At 37.4% G+C, this 24,118-nt stretch overlaps 3 protein-coding genes across 7 annotated transcripts; 1 reads left to right on the forward strand and 2 right to left on the reverse strand.

Moving 5' to 3' along the window:
• The first annotated feature begins 45 nt into the window (after positions 1 to 45).
• On the forward strand, positions 46 to 10,878 carry LOC121744571 (E3 SUMO-protein ligase SIZ1-like). Of its 3 annotated transcripts, none has more exons than XM_042138159.1 (18): positions 46 to 299; positions 377 to 541; positions 2,603 to 2,683; positions 3,056 to 3,098; positions 3,520 to 3,592; positions 3,965 to 4,124; positions 4,588 to 4,721; positions 5,562 to 5,630; positions 6,180 to 6,267; positions 6,368 to 6,443; positions 6,797 to 6,870; positions 7,097 to 7,204; positions 7,763 to 7,930; positions 8,293 to 8,397; positions 8,557 to 8,637; positions 8,716 to 9,928; positions 10,221 to 10,578; positions 10,683 to 10,878. In XM_042138159.1, exons 2-17 carry the CDS (start codon positions 518 to 520, stop codon positions 10,358 to 10,360), a joined length of 2,637 nt encoding a protein of 878 aa, XP_041994093.1. In that variant the 5' UTR covers positions 46 to 299; positions 377 to 517; the 3' UTR covers positions 10,361 to 10,578; positions 10,683 to 10,878. The 3 variants fall into 3 exon arrangements, with proteins under 3 accessions (XP_041994093.1, XP_041994095.1, XP_041994094.1); XM_042138161.1 differs by having other exon boundaries at positions 46 to 275; XM_042138160.1 differs by having other exon boundaries at positions 46 to 263.
• A 1,504-nt stretch (positions 10,879 to 12,382) lies between these two features.
• On the reverse strand, positions 12,383 to 16,413 carry LOC121743245. Of its 2 annotated transcripts, none has more exons than XM_042136492.1 (7): positions 16,112 to 16,413; positions 15,702 to 15,757; positions 14,701 to 15,611; positions 13,850 to 14,042; positions 13,568 to 13,753; positions 13,085 to 13,461; positions 12,383 to 12,787 (listed from the first exon to the last, which is right to left on the reverse strand). In XM_042136492.1, the coding sequence occupies exons 1-7, from the start codon at positions 16,297 to 16,299 to the stop codon at positions 12,647 to 12,649; spliced, it is 2,052 nt and encodes a 683-aa protein (XP_041992426.1). In that variant the 5' UTR covers positions 16,300 to 16,413; the 3' UTR covers positions 12,383 to 12,646. The 2 variants fall into 2 exon arrangements, with proteins under 2 accessions (XP_041992426.1, XP_041992425.1); XM_042136491.1 differs by having other exon boundaries at positions 12,383 to 12,790.
• Positions 16,414 to 17,243: 830 nt separating this feature from the next.
• Positions 17,244 to 23,610, reverse strand: LOC121745158 (auxin response factor 4-like). 2 transcript variants are annotated; one of them, XM_042138958.1, is made up of 13 exons: positions 22,915 to 23,607; positions 22,622 to 22,830; positions 22,439 to 22,495; positions 21,956 to 22,141; positions 21,795 to 21,879; positions 21,639 to 21,729; positions 21,208 to 21,372; positions 19,615 to 19,734; positions 19,455 to 19,530; positions 18,846 to 19,008; positions 18,048 to 18,760; positions 17,769 to 17,959; positions 17,244 to 17,664 (listed from the first exon to the last, which is right to left on the reverse strand). In XM_042138958.1, exons 1-13 carry the CDS (start codon positions 22,988 to 22,990, stop codon positions 17,481 to 17,483), a joined length of 2,316 nt encoding a protein of 771 aa, XP_041994892.1. In that variant the 5' UTR covers positions 22,991 to 23,607; the 3' UTR covers positions 17,244 to 17,480. The 2 variants fall into 2 exon arrangements, with proteins under 2 accessions (XP_041994892.1, XP_041994891.1); XM_042138957.1 differs by having other exon boundaries at positions 22,622 to 23,610.
• Positions 23,611 to 24,118: the final 508 nt, after the last annotated feature.

A 24,118-nucleotide genomic window follows, 5' to 3' on the forward strand; every position in this document is an offset into this window, starting at 1 on the left:
TGGTGGCTTGGACCGAGAAATAGCGAAGCAGAACCCGGACGTATTCGCAGTAATAAACCGAATTGAATACACCGATGATACGTCCGGAAATTTGGTAGGTTGTTTTTCTCTTTTCCGGCTGCTTTTTTGGGGCAAAATCAAACACACACAACACCTTGCAGTGTGTGGATTATAGCGAGAGATTTGGGCAGACACGACGAGCCGCTGTTTAGTACCCTCGCAACCCTTAATCACTTTCCGCCCTAATTGCGCCGCTGGTTTTGGTGCATTTTCTTGTATCCAATTCATAACTTTTTTTTGTAAGTTTTTGTCCTCTTCCAATTTAATACCGTGTGCTGATTTGTGCCTGCGTATTTATATTATTGTTTTGATGAAGCGAATTGGCTGATGACGTGAGGGGGTCTGGATTCCGATGGCTAATTGAAGAAGGCGCGTGGCTCCGCAGCTTTATCTGATCATTTGGTGTTGTTTCTGTGAGTTCGGCTGTGGGGCGGAGTGAGTTTGGGGAGTAAAGAGGATGGACGTGGTGGCTAGCTGCAAGGTAATGTTAGCCTGATTATTTATTTGCTTGTAGAATTGTTTTCAACATTCGGTTTCTTTACTTGTTGTTTCAATTATCAGTCTGGCGGCTGTGTTTTCAGTTTTGATGACTACTCTGAAGATGTCATGCAAGTCATTGTTGACCTAGGCCATTTTGTTTGAGGCTTATAGTGGAAATTAGAAAATTGCACTATCTGGGTTGTGTCTTTCCGATATTGTACCTGTGTGCCACAGACTTGTGCAATCTGGAAACTAGTAGTAGCAATTAAGTGCTTAATGTGATCAGTGTTATTTGAATGTGCCGCGTGATACAGAAGCTGGTAAAGGCATAGGATTGGGTTAAGATTGAAGCTTTGCCTTTATGAGGCAAGGTACATGAGAGTTAGAATTTTGGTGATTAAGAAATGAACTGTCGTGATATCCTTGCGGTTATGTTTGCTAAAATTGCATTCAGATCCTTATCCTCATTGCATATTTCATTTTTTCATTCCATTGCTGTAATGCTGGAGAGTGGGAGCTGTTTAGGAGATAAATTCTTCTGGTAAGAGGAAATAATTAATTTTGTTGAGAAGTGATTTTGAGGTTTTATCCCCCTTACTTTTTTTTCCTCGAAGGGGGAGAATGGGATATTGTACCATGTGATGGCTGTTTCCAGATTTGGATATGTAGGATATATTTCTTTATTCTTTGTGGCAGCATTAAGAAATTTGTAAGTTCATGATTCCATAGCTTATCACTTAGAGAAACGTGACGTAGAGAAATTTGTTTGGTATTCAGGATTTAGTCTCTGTTTGGAAGCTAGTCTCATAAATTAAAAGCCAATATATCTGTATATAAATTAATTGGCTACCTTTTTTGAGAGATCACATAAGCAATCTGAAATTTGTCGGTATCCATATCATATTTCTGTCCTTATGCGAATTGGTTTATTCACGAAGCCTTTACTAGAGTTTTTTTCCTGCAGTTTCTTTTGGTTTCAAAATAACAAACAAATGAGTATATGTTCAAAGGTAAATAAGAAGTCATTTGAATTCCAATTAAAGGTCGAATAAATGTGACATCTCCGGTCTATCTTGATTCCTTTGATTGTATAATTATTTTGTTTCATTTTGTCTCTCACCTGCTCTGTTGTCCTCCACTTACCCTTTACCCTCAATCCTTTACCCTATGCTCATTCTTGGAGAAATATCCCTAGTTCATGCATACTTTCTTTCTGGTTCACATTTACTCCTAGAAAGGGCAACTTTATCAGTTGATTTTATTAGGGTTTGTTACTGTTTTCTAGCTAAGAGGGGCGGAAGCCTCGAGTGAAGCTATGTATGACAACCCCACATTTTTCTTTTTGCAAATGTGAGGCATTTTTCTCCTAGTTTTTGGAAGTCCATTTCTTATTTTAATTCAATACATTTAAGAAGAAGGTCAATGAGCATATGCATGTAGACACATCATAAGTGTATGAGGTGCTAGTGACACACACATGAATATGCTGTTCTTGATGAGTGACAAGGAGGGAATGTTAAGTTTTAAGAACTAATATGCTCTGACAAGGAGACCAAAAGCAAGGATGCATCATCACAAAAGCTTGGAGTTAGAATAAAAAATTAATGCATGTGTTTGATTAGATTAGATCGTGGTAATATTCATTGAATTAATTTTGCTTGATAATTGTGAATTATTTAATTAATGAAGGACAAATTTGGTCGAGATTGATATGTAAAAAGTTGTTTTATGGTGTGTGCTTAATATCTCATCATAACAACAAGTATAGTAGGTCACTTGTAATGTATAATACCCCCTTAGCTGGGAATATTTTATATGCATCATAACGGTGTGTTGATACCGTATTTGAATTAAAATTTTTGTTGTGTTTCTAACTTACTGTTCTTTTTAAGAGGGAATTCTCATGTTTCTTTGTAAACTTTTCTGTTTGCTTGTGTTGGTCCTGTTTTGCTTGTGTTGGTCCTGTTTTGCTAACCCCTGGGTTTAAGAAATGGTTTCTTTATGTTTCTCAGCTAGTGCGTACTATTATTTTGAGAAAAAACTCAACAATCGTGTTTCACAGGACAAATTAGCATATTTTCGGATTAAGGAGCTTAAGGATGTCCTTACACAACTCGGACTTTCTAAGCAGGGAAAGAAACAGGTAAGATGTTTATATATTGCTATTGACTGGCATTTCTACAATAAGGAGACTTCCACTCAGTCCTAGACTCCTAGTCTCCTCTTTCTTTTGTGTACTTGCTGGCTCGAGCCTGGGAGCACTTAGTTGGAAATTAAGACTGTAAAATATCTATGTTCACAAATGGCAACCTACTTGTATAATTGGGTTGTTATCCTGCATGTTTTAGTTTCCAATAACTCAGAGGCTTGATGACTCATATGTTAAATTTGCTCTTTAGCAGGAGTATTATGGAGTACTATTACTTTCTATTATCCCGTAAATGTTTTATTTTCATGCTTCTGAATATTGAAGTAAACAACATTTTGAATCTTTTTTTGTATTCAATTGGCACAGGACCTTGTTGACCGAATAATTGCCATCCTCTCCGATGATCGAGGTAATTGGCTATGCGATCTCTCTGTTACTTTAACAAATCTGTGAATGAGGACAACTGTTCACTTTCTTTCAGAATGTCTTACAAAATGTAAGCAAACTCAATTTGCATTGGTCCAATGAAAATTATGCGTCAAAGGACTTGAGAAAGTACTACGAAAGTCCTTGACAAAGTTTTTGTGCTCTGACAAAAAATGATTTGATATGAAGCTCTAATCTCATTGTTGCTAAGTAATAAAGTAAATATGGTGATAATTGGATTAAATGAATAATCCGTCTACAGACAAATATGTGACGGCATGTCAAATAGTACTTATGAAGAAACGTGAGGAATACTACTAGACTTGTAAACCTCATTTTTCTGACATAACATCTGATGACTACAATGCGTTGGAGAAATGAATTATATTATTTATTTGTAACAGTTTCTGGAACCTGGGCCAAGAAGAATGCTGTTGGAAAGGATGAAGTGGCAAAGCTCGTTGATGACACTTACAGGTATTATATAAAATTTAAATCATGGCCTTACTGCATTTTTGTCTTAGATAGCTTTTATTATCTGCTACTTACTATGTCCTTTTTTCTCATGCTGTCTGTTTATGTTGTCAAGGAGCAGACTGTTGTTCGGTTTTTCTTCATTCGCTCTTACAAATTTATGTCCCATTTAGGTTTCAGAGCTATAATACTTAATCCTATAGCAAAAAACATTTAAAGACAGTAGAAGAAACTTACTTGAGGTGGTGGGTTAAAAATTGTAAAGTGACAACATGAGGAAAAAACTGCAACTGATAGAATATTTCTTTAAAAGTAGGGAGGAGTACTCATTGGTTGGACCTGATTTTATGCCCATTATCCTCTTTATATATTCAGAAAAATGCAAATATCTGGGGCACCTGACCTGGCATCAAAATCACAAGGCATTTCAGATGGTGCAAAGGTAAAACCTAAAGAGGAGATAGTAGATTCACATCACATGGACAAGATACGCTGTATCTGTGGAAGCACATTGCCTACTGATTCAATGATTAAGGTATGTACAGTTTACTGAAGTTTGATGTTCATGAACTCTTACACTCTCATCTTGATATAGTAGGAATAAGGTAGGATAGTTGTTAAAGGTGTACCAGAGGGCACAAAGTTTACCAAGTGCATTTGACTTGGTCCTCCTTAAGCAAGTTGGTATTCATAATGTTTGTTATACTCCCTCTGTCCGTAATTATTTGTCACCATTTGACCCGGCACGGTTTTAAGCAAGTTGGTATTCATAATGTTTGTTTTACTTTTGGTTTGAAAAAGTATGTTAAAACTTGAACCATTGATTATAAAATGACCAAAGTTCATGATATTCCTAAAGAAGCTATGAAAAATTTAAATGTTGCTTATATTCTGACCTGTTAATATTTAGTACTCCAGTTATTAAGTTTCAGGATCTTACTTGCTTTTACTTGCTAGTGAACATTCTAAATAATTTTATGGTGTACATATTGGTGCAGTGTGAGGATCCAAGGTGTAATGTATGGCAACATATAGCATGTGTGTTGATTCCCGAGAAACCAATGGATGGTGTTCTACCTAGTCCTCCAGAGACATTTTACTGTGAACTATGTAGGCTGAGTCGAGCTGACCCGTGAGTAAAAAAGGCCACCTTTATTGCTCTTGTTGGAGCTTGTTGATTCTCATAGTCATTATATTCACCATTTGATTACCTTATTATTCGTTAACCTATTTTACCTTTTGCCTATATTTTGTTTGAGATATCGATACATATTGTGTCATTTCCAGAAGTAAACCTTTCTTATCTACTTCCTTCACAATCTGCCTTTTTTCTATTCTTTTTATTGCCTGCTGTAATTTGTAAATAAATATGTAGTTGCTTGTCACAATCTCTGGTTGAAGTAGGCTCCACAGTCTCACTCTTTTGGGTACTTTTTAATGAACTGAACATAAAAAAGGCAGATACTTGAAGAATTCCTGAGATGCTTTGGTTGTATGTTTATCCTTGCTTGGAATTTCTATCTCGTGCATATTAACACTGCCACAACTCACAAGCAGTTGCTTGTCTTATAACTTGTGATCTGGTATGGTTCAAGCTTCCAACTTTTCTCCCATTTCCAGAATTTTCTACTGTCATGCCAATGTATTTACAATCAGCTGAAAGTATATGCCAATTTATTTTCATGTAACTTTAATTTGTGAAGATCTCTCATTATATAACTAAGAGCTTGCCCGATGTTGGACACTTGTTGGGTTATTATCAGATATGCTAAACTCAAATATATGTATGGTTCTATGTACTTCTGGGCCCTTAAATTATTTTTCAGTGTTTTAATTTATGTTTAACACCGTACCCAATTGACATGCTCCAACGTGTTATACTTGATATGAAATGATTGGTTTCTTTTGTACTTGGAATCCATTTAGAAGAATGCTTGATGCCTGATAGTAATCGTTGTGCTGAAATATGCAGCTTCTTGGTGTCAATGGCTCATCCTCTGCTTCCTGGGAAATTGAATGTCACAAATGTTCAAGCAGATGGGTATGTCGATCGGATATCCTTCTATTATTAACATTCTGTAAGGTTCACATGTATGAGAGCAATATGTCACACTCTACTAGCTGAACCTGAGCATTTGTGCGATTAAGTGCTTTACAAGTGATATAATTTACTTTAAAGATGATATTCAGCAATCTAGTATGTTAGATGTGCAACTATATTCTTTGTTCTAGCTTTTCAATGTCTTCTGATCTTTGTTTGTTGCGGTGCATGTACCAGTATGATATAAATACAGTGTACCATGGAATGGCTGATTGTGTCTTCTGTTGCATATAATACTTTTAATTTTAGTTCAAATTCAAGATTTGGCGTATTGTGTTGCAGCCTAGTTAAACTTTTCCTGAATCACAGTTGCACTCTCTCGATTTTGAGAAGTGGTCAAGTGGGATTATAAATGCTGGCAATTAAATTTGTGGTCTGTCAAGATGCTTACCATGCCCATTTCCTATTTATTTGTTTCTGAGGTTTTGTTGTTTATGTATGTTTGTTCCATTGAGTTATTTTAAATATCTGCACATTTGTGGCCTGCAGCTCTAATCCTGCTATGAGCATCGAGAAAACGTTTCAACTAACTAGGGCAGACAAGGACTTGTTTTTGAAACACGAATTTGATCTTCAGGTAGGTGATCACTTAATGTAATAGGAAAATTGTTTGCGTTGTAACTGTTGTTCTTTTGGTATATGCTAATCTTTACATGATTATGATTATTTCCTCCTAGGCATGGTGCATGCTACTCAATGACCAGGTCACATATAGGATGCAGTGGCCACGATATGCAGATCTGCAAGTGAACGGTATGATATCCTCTTACAATACTCAATTTTGTGAGTCTATTAGATTAGAAGCTAACTTCTTCTTCAACTTTTCCGAAACTGTTTCTAAGTGCTCTTTCGTTGCAGCTAAGTATAGAGATGCTCATCTTATTTCTAATTTGTTGTTGTGCTTTAGTACATTTCAAAATCAGGACTTTCCTATTCATCCATGTCCAAAGTATGATATTATTATAACCTTCTTGTTTGGGAGGAGATGCATTTTGATTTTTCTGTAGGCATTCCATTTCTCTTTTGTTCACTTTGATGTGAACGATAAAGGACATAGTAATGCACTTGCTCACAAAGAGAACAATTTTGTTTTATTAACCTTATAGGTATACCAGTACGGGCAATAAACAGACCCGGTTCCCAACTTCTCGGAGCAAATGGTCGAGATGATGGACCTCTTGTGAGTTTTCTCTTCACATTGCCATCTTTTTTATGGTGTACCATGTATATATGAACTGTCAAATTAGAAAACCATTCATTGTTAAGGAGTTATGTTTATTTTATGTGGAAGCTGGGGTTTTGTGGGGGGAAATCAGTAGCCCAGTTATGTCGTTCATTCATGTTTGACTAGATATTCTGTATAGTTGTTTACATATCCCTTACTGTATATCTTGTTGTTTTGTCAGATTACAACATGCACCAGAGATGGAATTAATAAAATTTCGTTAACAGGATGTGATGCTCGCATTTTCTGTGTGGGAGTTAGAATTGTAAAGCGAAGGACTTTGCATCAGGTTGAACGATTCTCCTAAAAATTTTATTTTGGTGTATATTTTGAAATGTCTCTTGCTATATGCTCATGTGGTTTGGTAAACTTGAATATATTAGTTAGCTTAAAATAATGCACCAGTAATATGTTTCCGAATCGTGCTGTATGCATATGATTTCACCCTGTTTCATAGGACCAGACTTTCTAATGTACTCATGGCCCTTTTTGTAAATCTCTTAGGCCTTAGCAGTACCTCTTTATGTTGAAGTATATAGCACGGTGTCATTCTAAATTCTAATTGTGTCATTAAACATCATTCTTCTGTGTGTCTGTGTTTGGGGTACTGTACTCATTATTGATGTTTAGTTTGTATTGTCTCAGTTTCTTTGCTTGCCAGAATTTTCATTTTCGTTCTGATAATTAGGTCATCTTCTTGAGTTTGCCATCTAAAGATATGAGTGACTTGATCTTGGTTTCTATTGTACCGTGAATCAGAAGTTTGTGGAACTTATTGGCAGTGTACATTTGTTTCAGTTTTTATTAACCTGGACTTAATAGTTAACTTTTGCCGTCTTTTCTCTAGATTCTTAACTTGATCCCAAAAGAGGACGAAGGTGAGCGTTTTGAGGATGCACTAGTTCGTGTTTGTAAGTGTGTTGGTGGGGGAGCTGCCACAGAAAACGCTGATAGTGACAGTGACAGTGACATTGAAGTTGTTTCTGATTTTGTTCCTGTCAATCTCCGCTGTCCTGTGAGTAATGTTATCATAAATACTTGATCTGATTGGCATAATTTTATTGAGAATAAGATATCTCTGTCGTCTGCTTCCCATGAGCAGATCTAAGAAGTCTGATGTTGATGCATTTTTTTTTATCATAGTGTACTTCTCTACTTCTATGGAATTTTGGGTTTTTTACAACTACATACTTAGTTGCAAACCATTTACTTCCGAAACATCTCAGTGTATGCTTTCCCAAAGATTTAGTTTATCACTGAAACTCATCAAAAAAATTATCTTCTTGTAGCACAGTATGCAGCCTTGTTTCTTTGTTAGAGGTTACTCCAATTATATTGAATCTGAATAGCCTCTAATCTGATGATTGAATTATTCAGATGAGTGGCATGAGAATGAAGATCGCTGGAAGGTTTAAGCCTTGTGCTCACATGGGCTGTTTTGATCTGGAAGTATTCGTGGAGATGAACCAACGCTCCAGGAAGGTAAATTAGTTTGTATATTTCCTAAATGCCTGTTCTTGCTGTGTACTGAATGGACAAGAACAAGTTTTCTCCATCATAAGTTAATTACACTTAGAACTTAATTTTAAGTCCTTCCTTGACTCTGTTACTTATGTTCTTCACTGCTGTCTGGAAATGCAGTGGCAATGTCCCATTTGTCTGAAGAACTATTCTTGGGAGAAAATCATCATAGATCCTTATTTCAATCGGATATCACACACGGTACTGTTCTGTACATTGACATATTATATCTTCTGCTTTTTTGGATTTATATTATGCCCCCTTCATTATGTATTACAGATGCGGGATGCTGGAGAAGATGTGGCTGATATTGAGGTAAAGCCTGACGGCTCTTGGCGTGCTAAGGCAGAGGGAGATCGTAGAAGTTTTGGGGAGCTTGGGCTGTGGCATTTGCCTGATGGCACCATCTGTTCGTCAACTGAAGCAGAATCAAAGCCAAAAGTAGAACTTAAATCAGTTAAACAGGAGAACGGTTCTGATTGTCATGGTGCTCTAAAAATAGGAATTAGAAGGAACCGGAATGGTTGCTGGGAAGTTAACAAAACTGATCATGCGCGAGGTGTCTCGCCTGCAAATATACTTCAACAGAACTCCAAGAATAATGGTGAAATTATAATTCCTATGAGCAGTAGTGCCACCGGTAGTGACAGAGATGGTGAAGATGGCAGTGTTAATCAGGATGATGAGGGAAACCTTGACTTCACTGCAGTTAATGTTACTGAATATGAGTCCATGCCCCCAAGTGTTGAATCTCCACATGTATTTAATGATCCATTCACAGCTACTCCAGGTGGAGATGCTGAAGTAATCGTCCTTAGTGATTCTGATGAAGAAACTGAACCACTAATGCCCTCAAAGGTTGTTTACGAGAGCAATGGGGCAGCTACTAGTGGCATTCAGTTTCCAGCTTCACAGCATGGGATTCCTGATTCTTTTTATGAAAATCCTGCTGTTAGTAATGGTGTAAATTCATGCCTCGATCCTTACAATACAAATGATGACGAGTTTGAGAGTAATATTTGGTCATTGCCACCTGGAGGCCGGAATTTTCAATTATTTGGCTCTGATGTTGGCATTTCTGGACCTTTAGCTGACATGGAAGACGTCACTCTTAATTGCGAGTCTTCTATTAGTGGCTATAATTTGCCTCCGGAGACTTCTATGGGATTTGCTGCACCCATGCCTGATTCTGATGCTCAACTTACTGATATTGATGGTGGTTTAGTAGGCAATGATTTGGCGCATAATGGCAAGGACCGCCGCTCACTTCAAATATTTCTTTCTGCAAGGCATTCTGATGCTCCAGCTGTGCAGACTGATTTGAGAGATCATCCTGATGCATCAAATGGCATTCGTACTGAGGACTGGATTTCTCTCAGGCTTGGTGATGGTGGTGGAGGGGGTCGGGGTCAACCTACAGCAGCAAATGGCTTGAGTTCAGCCAATCAATTACCACCAAAAGATGGTAACTTGGATGTGTTAGCAGATCATGGTAACACTACTGCTATCTTATTTCTAAATGCCCCTTTACCATCCCTTAAAAAATTGATAAAAGACGAGTACCTTTAGGTTAGTTCTATTCTTTAATCATCAGAAAAACTCATCTTCATTTAAGAGATGAGTTGTTTCAACCGTGTGTAACTTCCTCAAGGGAGAATGATTGTGAAACAGACTCACCAGATTGCTACTACTAAAATTGCATCTCAGTTGAATGTAATATTTGATGAGTTGTTATTGATATAATCCTTCTGTATATTTACTTGTTTCCATTTCTTGGTTGACAGCAACTTTTATGCTTGGTATGAATGGCAACAGGACCGGTAAGATGAGTAGGGAAGGAACAGATAGTCCCTTTTCATTTCCTCGCCAACGGCGATCTGTAAGACCAAGACTATATCTGTCTATTGATTCAGACTCCGAGTAGAGCAGATGGAGAGTAGGAATTGCCTTCTTTTCGATTAGATGTCGATAGGACTTCTGTCAGATGCCTTGTTTTTCTGTGAAGAGTCTCATTCATGCTTTCTAGTAGATCATCTGTACATTTTAGCAGATAGAAGAAGAAGAAGAAGCTGACCACATTACCTGCTGCATTGGGAAATGAACCCCCCAAAAAACCCTCTTATGCTTCTTCGATAGAATTTGGTGAGCCATTTATTCTCTTCTATTTTGAACCTCAATTCCTGTTGTGCTCTGCTTTCTGATTGCTTTTGTTTAATACTTCTATTTTTCACCTTGGTTGTTTGTAGGTGCAGCGCTGCTAGATTGCTCATTTTGTAGTTTCAGAAAGATGGTAAAGTTGGAGTTCAGCTAATTTTGCTTGAGGGAAATATGAAATACTATTACATTTAGGTTAGAAAAAATAACCTGTAAATTGCACAGCATGGCATAAAATACGGTGTTTCTTTTTCTTAAATGATTAATTATTAAAGTTTTTTTTAATCATATCTCCATCGTAATTCTCCCTTGATGATTTCGCCACTAATTAAGGACATTATGTATAGTGCTACCGTTTGCCTTACAACTAAATAAATACATCTCGAATTTGATTTATTATTATTATTATTATTATTATTATTATTATTATTATTATTATTATTATTATTATTATTATTATTATTATTATTATTATTATTATTATTATTATTATTATTATTATTATTATTATTATTATTATTAATTTACAAGATAACAAGACGAAAGCTCAACCATTGATTGGCATGATAGTTTCTGTTATTATTAGTTGGTAGGTTTCATTAAGAAACTAAGTTTACAATGTGGTGAGATTGAGTACTATGATAATTAATATAGTGAAATTACAATCGATCCTTAAAATAGTATATTTGTAGTTGCTTCTAGGCACTTATAAATTATCATTCGTGAGTCAATTTTCATAATAATGCTCAATTGCTAAAGCATATGAATGAAAGCGATTTTTTGGGAGAAAGGAAAAAACAGAGAAAATTGGACTCTTACTCCTTGAACTTGAGCAATCAATAATATATCAATGGTGTGTGCAAACAAAACCACAAGCACTCCACTAATTTATGCATTAACTGTTACTTGAAAAATGAAGTCCTAATTTTCAGAATTTCTGAATTCACTGTTATTTGAAGGTTTCCAAACAAGATAAACGAAATATGGAATCACAACTAAGGCATCGATCATAGTATAATTGTTTCAGCCTTACAGGTCTCTCATGTACACTATTTTTGTTTGGAATAGTAATATACTTACTTTTTTTTAGCTCTTATACCCGTCACTCGTTCAAATACTCTGTAGATATATTCTTACAAAAACTTTCCGTAAATATATCTCAAAATTTAAATTCAAATTTACATCAATAAATGATAGCTCCATTAACAACATTTAAGAAATTACTAGAAAACAAACATTAGTAAAAGTCAAGCAATACTTCAGGAAATTGTTTGGGATTTGAGTTTCAGTAGTTTTAAGAGCATCAGCAATGGCGGACGTCCACGCGAAATTCCCACCGGCGTGCGGGAATTCCGTGGCTGACGTCCGTCATTGCGTTGACGCCCGCGGAATTCCCGTTTAATGCATTAAATGTTTTTTTCCAGTTCCTATATATACATCTCGTTGAAATGTATTTTTTAATTTGGTGAAATGTACCTTTCTTTTTTATTAATGGAATATTTTTCCCTATTTGTGTAGACTATTTAATTCCGTAAATTTCTTACTTCCGGAAATTGTTTAATTTGTGAATTTGTGAATTTTTTTTAATTGTGGGAATTCCGCCACTGTGCAGTGGGAATTCCGTATGACGTGACAGTGCAGTGGGAAGTCCGTATGACGTGGCAGGAGGTGTTTTTGGGAATTCCGCACCACTATTGATGCTCTAGGTTTTCAACTATTGCATCCGCTGCAAAAAATTTAAACGATTCAAGAGGGAGAAGTCAGCATTAAATCTTTATGGCGTCAGTTGAAATAGTAGAAAGAACAAATCTTTCCAACAAAATTTTATCCAATGAATCGTTAAAATTAGGCTCCCTGAAATGTAGTACTTAATAGTTTATGATTTGTGAACCAATTATGAAGGTCACTCTAAATAATTAAAATGGTGAGTTGAATACAATACAAGATGGTAAGAAGGTGTCTCTGTGACGGCATCCTCTGTAAATCTGGATACAACTTTTTTGTGCGACACAGCGGCAAAATTGACTCAATTGCCATTCATAAACCCGTACTTTGCTCAGTCATCACTTTCCTGGTCAAGGACTGGTAGAATGGCTAACGCTGATGAATCGAGGTGCATGCCTCTAACAATACCACCATTACTGATCTTTATTTTATAGCACAGGAGCAATATGGCATCCCATAGTGCAGTTCTTCCCTGCTATCAAGGATACAGATGGTGTGTTAACAAGTACCGATCATGCCTACAAATCGACTACAAAAATGAATGTACGCAGACTCAAATGACATTAAATTGGGAAAGAGGGAGAGCATATAGCACGAAGAGAGAGGAAATGATGTTACATGTTTTGCAAGTCCTGATGGGATTAGGGGTTAGACAAAATGAATTAAATTATGTCATTTGAAACTGTATACAAATTTCTAGTTGCACAAGTAATTCCAGTTATCATGTAGAAGCAAAAGCATATGACTAGCATCGTGTATTATAAATTACCTGGAAAGAGAATTGAGGCTTCTTGTCCCAGTACAAGGCAAAAACTGGGGGACTTTGCTTCCCAACAGCCAAAATACAAGCCCCCGGATGTAGCACTGAGGGAACACCAGATATAACAGCTACGTACTTCTCAGGAAACCTATCTTTAGGGGGCAGAACACCCAAAAACAAGGGGTTTTTGCTTGCCTGAGCCCCACCATATGTTGTAGGATCAACATGCAACATCCATTTCGGGTGTTCCAGGAAAGCGCAAAACAGATAAAGAAGCAAATGAGAATCACTAGGAAGATCAAGACTCCATTTCTTATTCTTTTTATCATAGACCTCGCCATTACCCAGATACTCATAATTCTTCAAACATGTTCCATCAGCAAGTTCTACAAGATAATTGATATATATCAAATGATGAAAACCACACTACAGGAAATCTATTAATTGATTATTTCAATTTGTTTAGAACCAAGCAATTAGGAAAGCACATACCTCGAATCCTTTGTACAGTATAATCTGCTCTTACACTACTTTGAGGAAGTAAACCTTTACCCCATTCCCCTTTCATCAAAGCATGGAGTCTCTGATGCTCCGTAATGGCATCCATACCCTCTCGCAAAATAGAGATTGCTGCGGCATGCTGCTGGGATTGCTGGAAATTAATGCCTTGAGCTTTTGCTAGAAATGAAAAAGGACCACTAAGCTGTTAAACAAACTTCTCCTTCAAATTCAGGATTGTATATTAAAATCATAATTTCCATAAGTGTGACATACAAGTATCAAAAACTTGAACTAGAGTTGCACGAAGCTGATGAAGAAGTCCATCCTCGTCAACTGCAAATGCTGGCTTCCAGTCATTACTTCTATCAATTGGAGATACATTAGCAGTACCAGGCGCATTTGGTGCATCACTTCCAATTTGGCTAATGTTAATTGAAATATTAAGTTTTGCAGCTGCTTCAATAACCTAAAAACTTCCAAGAGGTAAGTGGTGTTTCTTCTAGTAGCAAAACAAGATCTGAGAACTACGATTGAATATGCATGCATTATAAAATAGGTCATTTATGTAAGTACATCCAAACAAGTATGCAGCAAATTAGATCTGTGCAAACAACAAACTACACCCATCGATGAGAATCCTAGGTGAATGATTACACTAGTTTGAGTCAAAACAAGGGCAGGCCTTATTTCATTGTTCCATGGGAAGAATGCTTAAAATCTTAATTTAATCATCAGATTTACAGTGTCTCCTAAATAGAGTATTAAGGGAGTAGGAAAAGAGGTAAAACTAAGAGTCTTACAGTCATAGCTATATCAAGAGTCTCTGAAAACATCATACTACTATAAACTAAAAGTGAACTGAAATAAAATGCCAGAAACTAACAGGTGATGCTACAGTGTAAGGTTTCAGTTATCCAAAGAGAACTTCTAGTGCAATGTTAGAAATTCAAGATCCATATAATAATAATACAAAGGAGTCCCTTTTTCTGTCATCAAAAGAAGTGAAGCAGAATATTTTTAGTTAAATCCTGACTGCCAGAGAGATTGCCAAAAACTCGTAACTAGATATAGTAATCCATACATACTCACTGTATGTATGGATTACAGGGGAAAATTAATTTCACCTTTATGTGGCTGGTATCAATCTTTCCAAGAAGAGGATTGAATACAACAGCAGAAAACCACTGCCTGAGACGGTCACGCCATTTCTCTATATGTGGATGAATGCCCAGCCTTTCAAAAGCTTCAATCGATTCTTCCATAGACATTGGAGGGGGAAGCTCTACCTCTCCTTTCTTAGGTGGAGTTGTGAACTTCTGGGAACCAGGGGACATCCTAACTTGCCTTAAAGGCGTACTTCTTGTAGCACCAGAAGTACTAACTGAACCAGTTAGGGTGTTTGGACTGGTCATCCCAAATGCATTTATGCTGGGGGGAGGAGTTGCCAATTTACTAGCTGTTTCAGATATCTTCTCATCTATATCAGCCAGAAAACTTTCAAGATCTTTCTCTGTTGCTAAATCTTTCTGAAAGGCACGACGCTTATTTGACCAAGGAGTGCCAGTCAACTGATCTACTCCAGGTGAAGACTGCAGTGATGGTGACGGTATTGATGACCGTGTAGAGGCTGCAGGTACAAGATACATAGAAGGAGAAGCAGGTGACTTGGACGGTGTACTATAAGCATGCATTTTTCGCCCACCACTAGAGCTTGATTTCCCACCACTCACTTCATGATTCAAACTTGATGGATGAAGTGGGACAAGCAAACTTGATGGGTAAGGCGAGCTAACTTTTGATTTAGGAGGTCTCTTTGATGACTCCTCAGAATCCTTTTCAATTTTTGACCTTAACCCCAAAAGGCCAAGCTGTCGATCGGTAAGGCGTGTTAGCTCTTTTGTGCCTTTGGAAGGAGATACTACAAAAACCTCTCTAAGATTTCTTATTCTCCAAACTGAAAGGGCTTTGACAAAAGCAAACACAGCTGCAAGCAGTATGCAACTTGCCATTGCTGCTATAACTTTGGAACATATACCTGTATTGAAATCGTATCAAAACATCGATTGCTAGAACTAGTCACATCATTGCCTTCAGAAACGGCAATGAAAATCAAAACACTACTTACTTGCAACATCTTGAGAGACAAAGCCAAGTCCAAAATCAGTAGCAGCCGTATTTCCCCTGCATCGATCACATTCACATTAGCACAAAATATTTCACAGCTCATGTCAATGTACAGGTTTTATCAAACATCTAAGGTTCGAAATCACGTTCAGTGCAGAAGATTTCCCAATTCATTCAAGAGTACTAAATATTTCAATTCCCATGTCATAACTCCTATCACTAGTAGAATTGGAAAAAGACAAGATCAAGGGAAAAAACATATTACTTGTGTTCAATATATATAATTAATTTCAAAGTTTCAAGATTAAGCTCAAATTAAGTATCTCACTCACAGTGGGAACTAATGGCACCCTCTTTTTTAATAATTTAACCGGAATGCAAAGCATATACCTTGAAACAACCCCGAATTACCTGTACAAAGAGATAGCGAGGGCGACGGCAGAGGCGCAGAAAAGAGAGAGGATGAAGAAGACTGTGGAGGCGGAGGGGCGAAGGCTGTTGGAGGTGAGGGCGGCAGAGAGTGCTGGGTTCTGGTACACCGCAAACACCGAGGGCTTCGATGCGCCCGTCATCTGCTGCTGTCCTCCACCACGATCCATCGCTGGTAGCGGTCGGCTGATTTCTGCCAATTAGCTGTTTAGGGTTTAACAATGTGAATTTCTGCCATTGTTGGGGTTTTTGGAGCTCGATGAGGAAGCCGGAATTTTCGAAATTTCAGCGCTTGTGGATTTCTCTTTTATAAGCCTTAATACGGGTCGGTTTTGATCCGTATTAATTATTAAATTTAACCGACTTTTTATTTTTAGAATTTCCATATAGAAATAATTACCATATTTACTTATTCTTTATAAAAAAATTCTTCTTCAAAGTGCTTATTCTTTATAAAAAAATTCTTCTTCAAAGTGCATTTGAGAAGGTATTATACATTTTTCAATTTGAAATAGGTATATTTAACTGATAGCTATTTTTGTAAACCTTTTTCAACTTACCTTTTCTGTAGTGAAATTTACATTTTTTTTAAAAAGGTATATTACCTTAATTGAAGTGATCAATAAAAAATACAGTATTTCTCAATTTATTTCTTTCCTTAGGAGATATTCTAAGCCGGATTAGGGCTAAATAGAGACGAACCTCTCAAACTCAATGGAATTAATTGTTTAACACAATTTAATTTTTATTAATAATGAATTATTAAGCCTTATTCATATTACAAATATGACTGATTTTTAACTAAATCATTTATCATATTTAAGATTTAATATCCATGAATTATTTTATGATTAGTGTAAGCTTTGATTAATTAACTCTTCTACCAACTCCGGTACGTTGAGTCATGTTTCTCACAAGAATACTATAATCTCACGATTAATTACACCCAATATACTAAGGTTTGGTATACTACTAGTAAAATGATCTCTTTTAAAGTTGATTTGTAAATCTATTTTATAACTAACTTCAAACTTTAACAAATCTATTTTAACATACTATTAATATCAAATAAAATGTCATGTCAAATTGTCCAATTTTCAGGAAAAAAAAGAAGAAAAACAAAACAATAGGAATATTATTCTCTCTGTGTCTCCATTGTGCAACAGCATAACAACATTACATTAGACAAAGCACCAACACAAACCAACTCATGTTTATAGAGAGGAATAAATTGCATTCATACATAATAATAACCAAATCCACCTACTTCAACTACATCGTTTCCTTCGTAACACGAACACGAACACAAACACGACCACACTTTATTTAATAACATACACGAACCTCGTCCTCACATCCTTATCACAGTCGGGGAAGAATCGGGCTCCCCTACTGACGACGACTTGGACACATCAGGCGCTGATGGCGCTTCTTCTAGGCAGCTCTTGGTGTCGTCGCTGTTCATTCCAATGGTCAGCTTCTCCACCTCCTCTTGTGTGTATATGTGGATCTTCATCGCCACCTCAACAAACTCGCTGCATTCATCAAACACAGAGCAAGAATTTGGCTAAAATTCAGGAATTTACATGCTATTATCCCACCAAAAAAAAAACAAAGCATTGTTACGAGAGGGACTTACTGCCAAGGGTCGTCGCCAACTACCATCATGTCGTTCTCACTATCGGTGTACAGTATGCGCCATCCGTGATTTGGATCGTGCAAGAGGCCCTCCATGTTGAACAGCCTCTCGAGTTCAGTCAGCAAATCATCATAGCCATTCAATCTTGAAAGATCAATGGCTCTCCCCACCAAGCTACCTTGTTTGTGAACCTACAAACAAAAATGGTAATCAACCTTTCGAGTCTTGTGACAAAAGAGTATTAATCAGCCATCGCTGCTCAACTTGCTCGAAACATACCTTTGTACAGCTCCTCTTGCTAGGACCCTGTAGATTGATGGCAGCCGGATCTTCTGTCAAGGAGAAACCGAATATCTTGCAGCTCGGAACACTCTCCTTCAAGTTGCTTTCAGTGTTCACATTTTTAAGAACAGACGTCCTCTCCAGCGCCCTTGGTTCGTTTGTCAGATGTGGCATTCGATCTACATCGGCTTTAGTCCCACTCAGAATAGAAGTAGGGCTCAGAACATGATTTCCTGTCTGGAAATTGGAGAAGTTGGACAGCAAGGGTCCTCCTGTATGGATGCTCTTGTGCGGAATCGACATGCTTCTAGAACCTTCTGAAGCCAGGGGATAGAAGCTGGGCATCGGCCTCTGATTGTGAATGTTGTAACCATGCTGAGGTTTTGACCAAACACCGAGATCCGAGCTACTTCTCCCCGTGAGAGATTTGAATGAGCAAATTTCTTGACCTTGCAAGACCTTAGGAAACCAAGTGGATTCCAGAAAGCCTGTGAAGTTGGCGGGCGCATGGTTTCTCATAAACTCGCCATAGTTCATTTTATCCATCCCGTTTGGCACAGGATTAAGTGTGGTAGGTTGCACACCAAAATCGAGCTGGCGGTTCACACGATCACCTCTGTAAAAAGGTGAAACTAGACCTACATTTTCTTGACCTTGCAAGACCTTGGAGGATCGTACCGACTCCTCAAAGTCCAAAACAGCATCCCCACCTGCATATAAAATGAGATTTTAAGGTCAGACAAGAGCAAAGAATGTAGAGAAGAACAATTGAAATCCGAATGGAAAGATGTGCACCAGCAATCGGGCTACCATGCGGGGCAACGTGCAGATTCGACCTCAGTTTCTTCATCCTAGGCGAGGACTGGATACTCAGAGGTGCATAGCTACCTGATAAATCAATGTCCCATGGAGAAACTCGTTCTTGGTGGTTACTCATGATGTCCTCGTCCCAACGCACCTATAGCATTTGCCGGTAACAAGGGTGTTAGTGACGTTGCAAGAAATGATTGGATAAATGTAATCACAATGACATTAGAATAAGCTATGCTGATCTATCTTTGCTACTAACACTAACTCAATTTATGATTCGACTCCAAGGGGCTCGAACCTATGTCTACAATCGTTTTTTTCTTATATAAACTCCAAAGCAATTAAGCAACAATCTCAATTCCACCTGTTGACCAAAATCTCGCAGAAAGGCACTACAACATCATGAAAACAGAACAGGGAAAATGAAAAAATCGATAGCTCCTTCACATCCATTATAAGCTATTAGTTGAGAACATGTGCCATTTCGGTCATTTATAAGGGCATACAACGGAATGACAACGATAAACTGACGTCCTAGAATAGCAAAAATGCAAAATCACAGAAAGGTTGCCTGGCTATGAAGTTGTACTCTACCATCAGGCATCTCCATTTCGAGTTCTGCCATCGATAGGGATCCATATCACCGACTCCAGTCACCACTCCACTGAACCTGCAAACATAAAACAATACAATCAGCATCCATTGCAGAATGCAGAGACTAAAACGGTAAAATTTGAAATTAACTGTCTGGAACCTTCTTTCAGGAGTATCATCAAAATCGAATCGCATTCTGAATCTTGTCCCAACAGGTACCCGGCTAGAGGTACACTTCACATATTTCTTGGCGGGGATAATAAAATCAGCATGGCTCGCCCTGCAAAATATTATAAAGTTCTAAGCAGACGTGTCACGTGATGTCAGCGGCTAATAGTACATCACCATGTATTCTAAACATGCCAGTGATTTCTTCCTCATTCAGTAAGAATTACCCATCTTCTACATTTGTATTATCCATCAAATTTTAGCTACAAGCATACTTCATTTGCCCAATCAAGTTAGGATTTTATTGCCCAAGCACTCAAGACTCGATGCTTTTTAAAACGACCAAGACAGCTAACAGCTCCTCGAATAATATATCACACAGTCAACAACTCCAAGACATCTTAAATCAATCACATTTGTGAACTTATCTTACTTTATGACCAAAGTAATAGAGCTATAGCCTATAGTCACTGGTATCATTTTTGAGACTATAAATTTTAACCATTGTATCATTAAAATATGGTTGAAAGGCTAAAATGTTAATTTGGATTAGAACGATATTCTATTAAATAGAATATTATGCTAATTCTTAACAGGTTGTAAGGGAATGCATTTTCTAAAAGTAGCAACGCTTTTCTGATACTGCTATTTTCTACAAGCATACTTCATTTGCCCAATCAAGTTAGGATTTTATTGCCCAAGCACTCAAGACTCGATGCTTTTTAAAACGACCAAGACAGCTAACAGCTCCTCGAATAATATATCACACAGTCAACAACTCCAAGACATCTTAAATCAATCACATTTGTGAACTTATCTTACTTTATGACCAAAGTAATAGAGCTATAGCCTATAGTCACTGGTATCATTTTTGAGACTATAAATTTTAACCATTGTATCATTAAAATATGGTTGAAAGGCTAAAATGTTAATTTGGATTAGAACGATATTCTATTAAATAGAATATTATGCTAATTCTTAACAGGTTGTAAGGGAATGCATTTTCTAAAAGTAGCAACGCTTTTCTGATACTGCTATTTACACAGACATAATATCAAGAAAACTACAAACAAATAGCATAAGATAAGCTGGAGAGTCGGTGAGTATTCAAACATGGATAAATGACAAGCAATGCTATTCATTCAATTGTTGGTGAGAAAAGCAAACTTATGGAAGTTTCTACGACTAAGGGGTCACATAAAAACAAGATTGTAGATCAAGGAATTGATGCTCTCTAGAGGTAAAATTAGAGAGGGTTTCATCTATAGACTTGCAGTTACCGCTATGACCTTCGCATCTCCAATGTACACACATGTTTCGAGGCAACAATCTCTAAGCAAGTTATGTTATTTTCACTAGAAAGTGTTCAGCAACACTGTTGAATTTCCATGGCATTGTGGACACAATAACGTGCTATAGGCAAAAACAGCTACAGATTTACTACTAGGTAATTTCCAAGCTTTTCTCTTCAAACGTGTTCTTTCTATATTATCAGGCAAGAATAACAAGGTTTAAGAGCGTAAAAGTATAAAATTTCACGATGTAACCAAATCTTCCAGATAACAAAGAGTGTGTGAAACAGTACCTTGGGCTGTAGAAAACATGAAATGAGTTGTTGCTTGATATAGCATTTGCAACTGGAGAGAGGACATTGGGATAAGAGCTCTGATTCTTAATGATCGAATCAGGCAAGCCATTCCTAGGTCGAGCAGCTCGTCTAATCCCTAACCGTAGTTCTCCAGCTTCTCCTCTGCAGTATGGTAAAAACACCTTATAAGGCAAGGAACACTTTAAACAACAATGCTGCAGAGAAAAGCTCAGTTCCAATATCAGTCTCTTTTTCCTTGCAACAGATCATTAATCCCACATTTTACTTACACCAGTATGTGCCTTCAAATCAACTTATGTTAACATAAATTAATCTTCTCAATTAAAAGTGTGTTTAGATTTTACACAATTCATTTCCAAGCATCTTGCATATGTATTGCTCAAATGCAGAACTTCGAGTAGGTATACCTCAGAAAGAGGACAGCATCCCCCGAAACAAGATTTTTCTGACTAACAAATATACTCCAACCAGTAGTGAGCAAATGCCGCCTTGGCTGGCCTGCAATATCATAATCGAACACTCAGAATCTCCACAAGAGAATGAGTGATACACGAACCTTATACCTCTATAAATGTGTCTGAACTTCCACTCCACTCCATGCAGGTCTTTGGCTATGAGTTCCTGGGAGGGCCTCTGCTCTTTATAATCCTACAACCAAACATGATTCCTCAGCAAGACAAACACTACTCAAGCTACTAGAGAATTCACGTGTTATTAGCCAAACCAGAGGGGGGAAACAGTCTTCAGCGGCTCTACGAGGAACAGAGAATCCACCATGGGTACTGGTATCCGAAGCAGTCAGCGTCTTGCAGAACATGTGGGAAGTCGACTTTGCAGGCATGACACCATACCCATCCTCGCCAGTACCCGCATTTTCACTCTCTTCGCCGTTTAGTTTCACCCCTTCGACCTGCATCAGCACGACAACATTACAAATGCTGAAAGTGGACACTTACCAATTTTTCTCTGGCACTAATCCAAGGCCTGATGACCGACCTATAACTAATTCTAACTGAAGATGAAACATAAAACAATATGAATTTACAATAATCATCATAAAAACCCAATTCTTTCACTAATCAAGAATTTCAAAAGGTAGAAATCAAGAACCAATCTTCTCACCACCAATGAATTCACAATCAAGAATTTCAAAAATCAAACATCCAATCCAACTAAAAAACCAATACATATAGCTGTAATTACCAACCTCTGGTAGAGGAAGCAGATTCAGCTGAGTGTAAACCTCATCATTCTCCTTGTTTGCCTGTTACAAAAATATTAACCAAAATTCAAAACTAGAAAACAACAAGGCCCAAGTGTTGAAACCACAGTCTAAAACAAAACCAGCAAGGGCATTGGGCACAAAACATGAGCTCAACAAAGCACTCACAAGAAGCTGAACATCGACAACCCGGCAAAAGATCTGTGGAGGAAGATCAAAAGTGGGGACATCCATATGAGGAAAGGGGGAGGCAGAGGCAGCCTGCTCCATGTGGCCTTGAGGGAAATAGACCACCACATTTCCCTTCTTGGGCAAGCTGGTGAGAGGTCCAGCACAAGCATGCCAGAGCTCCATATATATCGATGGTGGAGCAGATTCTGAACAAGGGGAAAAAGAAGATGAGTGAGAGGCAGCATTCGGTGATAAAATTGAAGTTTGCAGAAACTCATAATCACCACTACCATCTTCGCATTCTCCATTCACACATGCATTATTCTTCTCCACTTCACTCACAGCATGATTCAGATCGAATTCCATGAATTCCCAGATGAAAAAGTTTCCAACTTTATGCTTTTCTTGAACCAAACTTGAGTCACTCTAGCATTAGACAACCACAAAAACAAACGCAACTAGCACAACAAAACAAAGGGGCAAAGAACATTGATCAAGAAATAGGCTGAAATGAGCAATTGAGAATGTTTCTATATGCTCTATGGAAGTTCCTAGATAATTGCCAGACGAATTATCCTAAAAAGCAATCAATTTTGAGTAAGAAATCCATAAAGGGCAAAGGGGTTTCACAAAATAGCAAAGAGACAAAGAAGTCATTTTTTTGGTGAGGATAGGATAGCATAGCAAGAGAGTTTGTAGTGTGAAAAAGCAGTTGGCTAATCTAAAAGATGAGAAGGAAAGAGAGAGGGGCATCAAATAATAACAAGAAATTCAGAGTATGATTCCTCCCCCATTTGCAGCTCTGTGAAGGGGGAGCAGAAGCAACAGACATAGACAATTGCTTGGCAAGCACAGAACCAAAAGGCAAAGGAAGCCAATGTAGTAGTGCCCCATTTGGACTTAGACTGTTTTTGTGTGTGTATGTGTGTGAGAGATAAAAGAGAAAGAGAGAACTGCATTTAGTGGAGGGGACAAGCTAAGACAGTACAGAACCCACAGCCAAAGCCTTAACCCCACTCCTTTCTTGCTTCACTTTGCATTTGCTTTTGTGGTTTTTCAGTGTGAAAAAAGGTAAAATTAATAACATTAAGATGTTTTTTTTGGTGATTATGAAATTTTGTGGGATATTGTTCCATAAAATCATGAACTTTGCTCATATTTTGGTATTTTCCATGAACTTTAAAATTGATCTAAAAAATTACAAACTTTACATTTTGTTTGTTATTTCTCATGGCATCCTAAATAAGAAATCTTCGGCAAAAATCTTATTATACGTGGTAATCGTGAAATGTTTATAATATTTTAGATTACTTTTTAAGTTCGTTATAAGTAAGATAAAAAGCTACGTAGAAAATTACGTTGATTTAGTAGTGACAAGTAGGATAAAAAAAAATGCACGGAAGTTGGTTGGATATGGCGATTGAGCCGCCATGAGAAATAACAAACAAAATGTAAAGTTTATGATTTTTTAGGCCAAATTTAAAATTCACGAGA

Source organism: Salvia splendens, chromosome 8 (assembly GCF_004379255.2).
Source record: "Salvia splendens isolate huo1 chromosome 8, SspV2, whole genome shotgun sequence".
Lineage (NCBI taxonomy): Eukaryota > Viridiplantae > Streptophyta > Magnoliopsida > Lamiales > Lamiaceae > Salvia > Salvia splendens.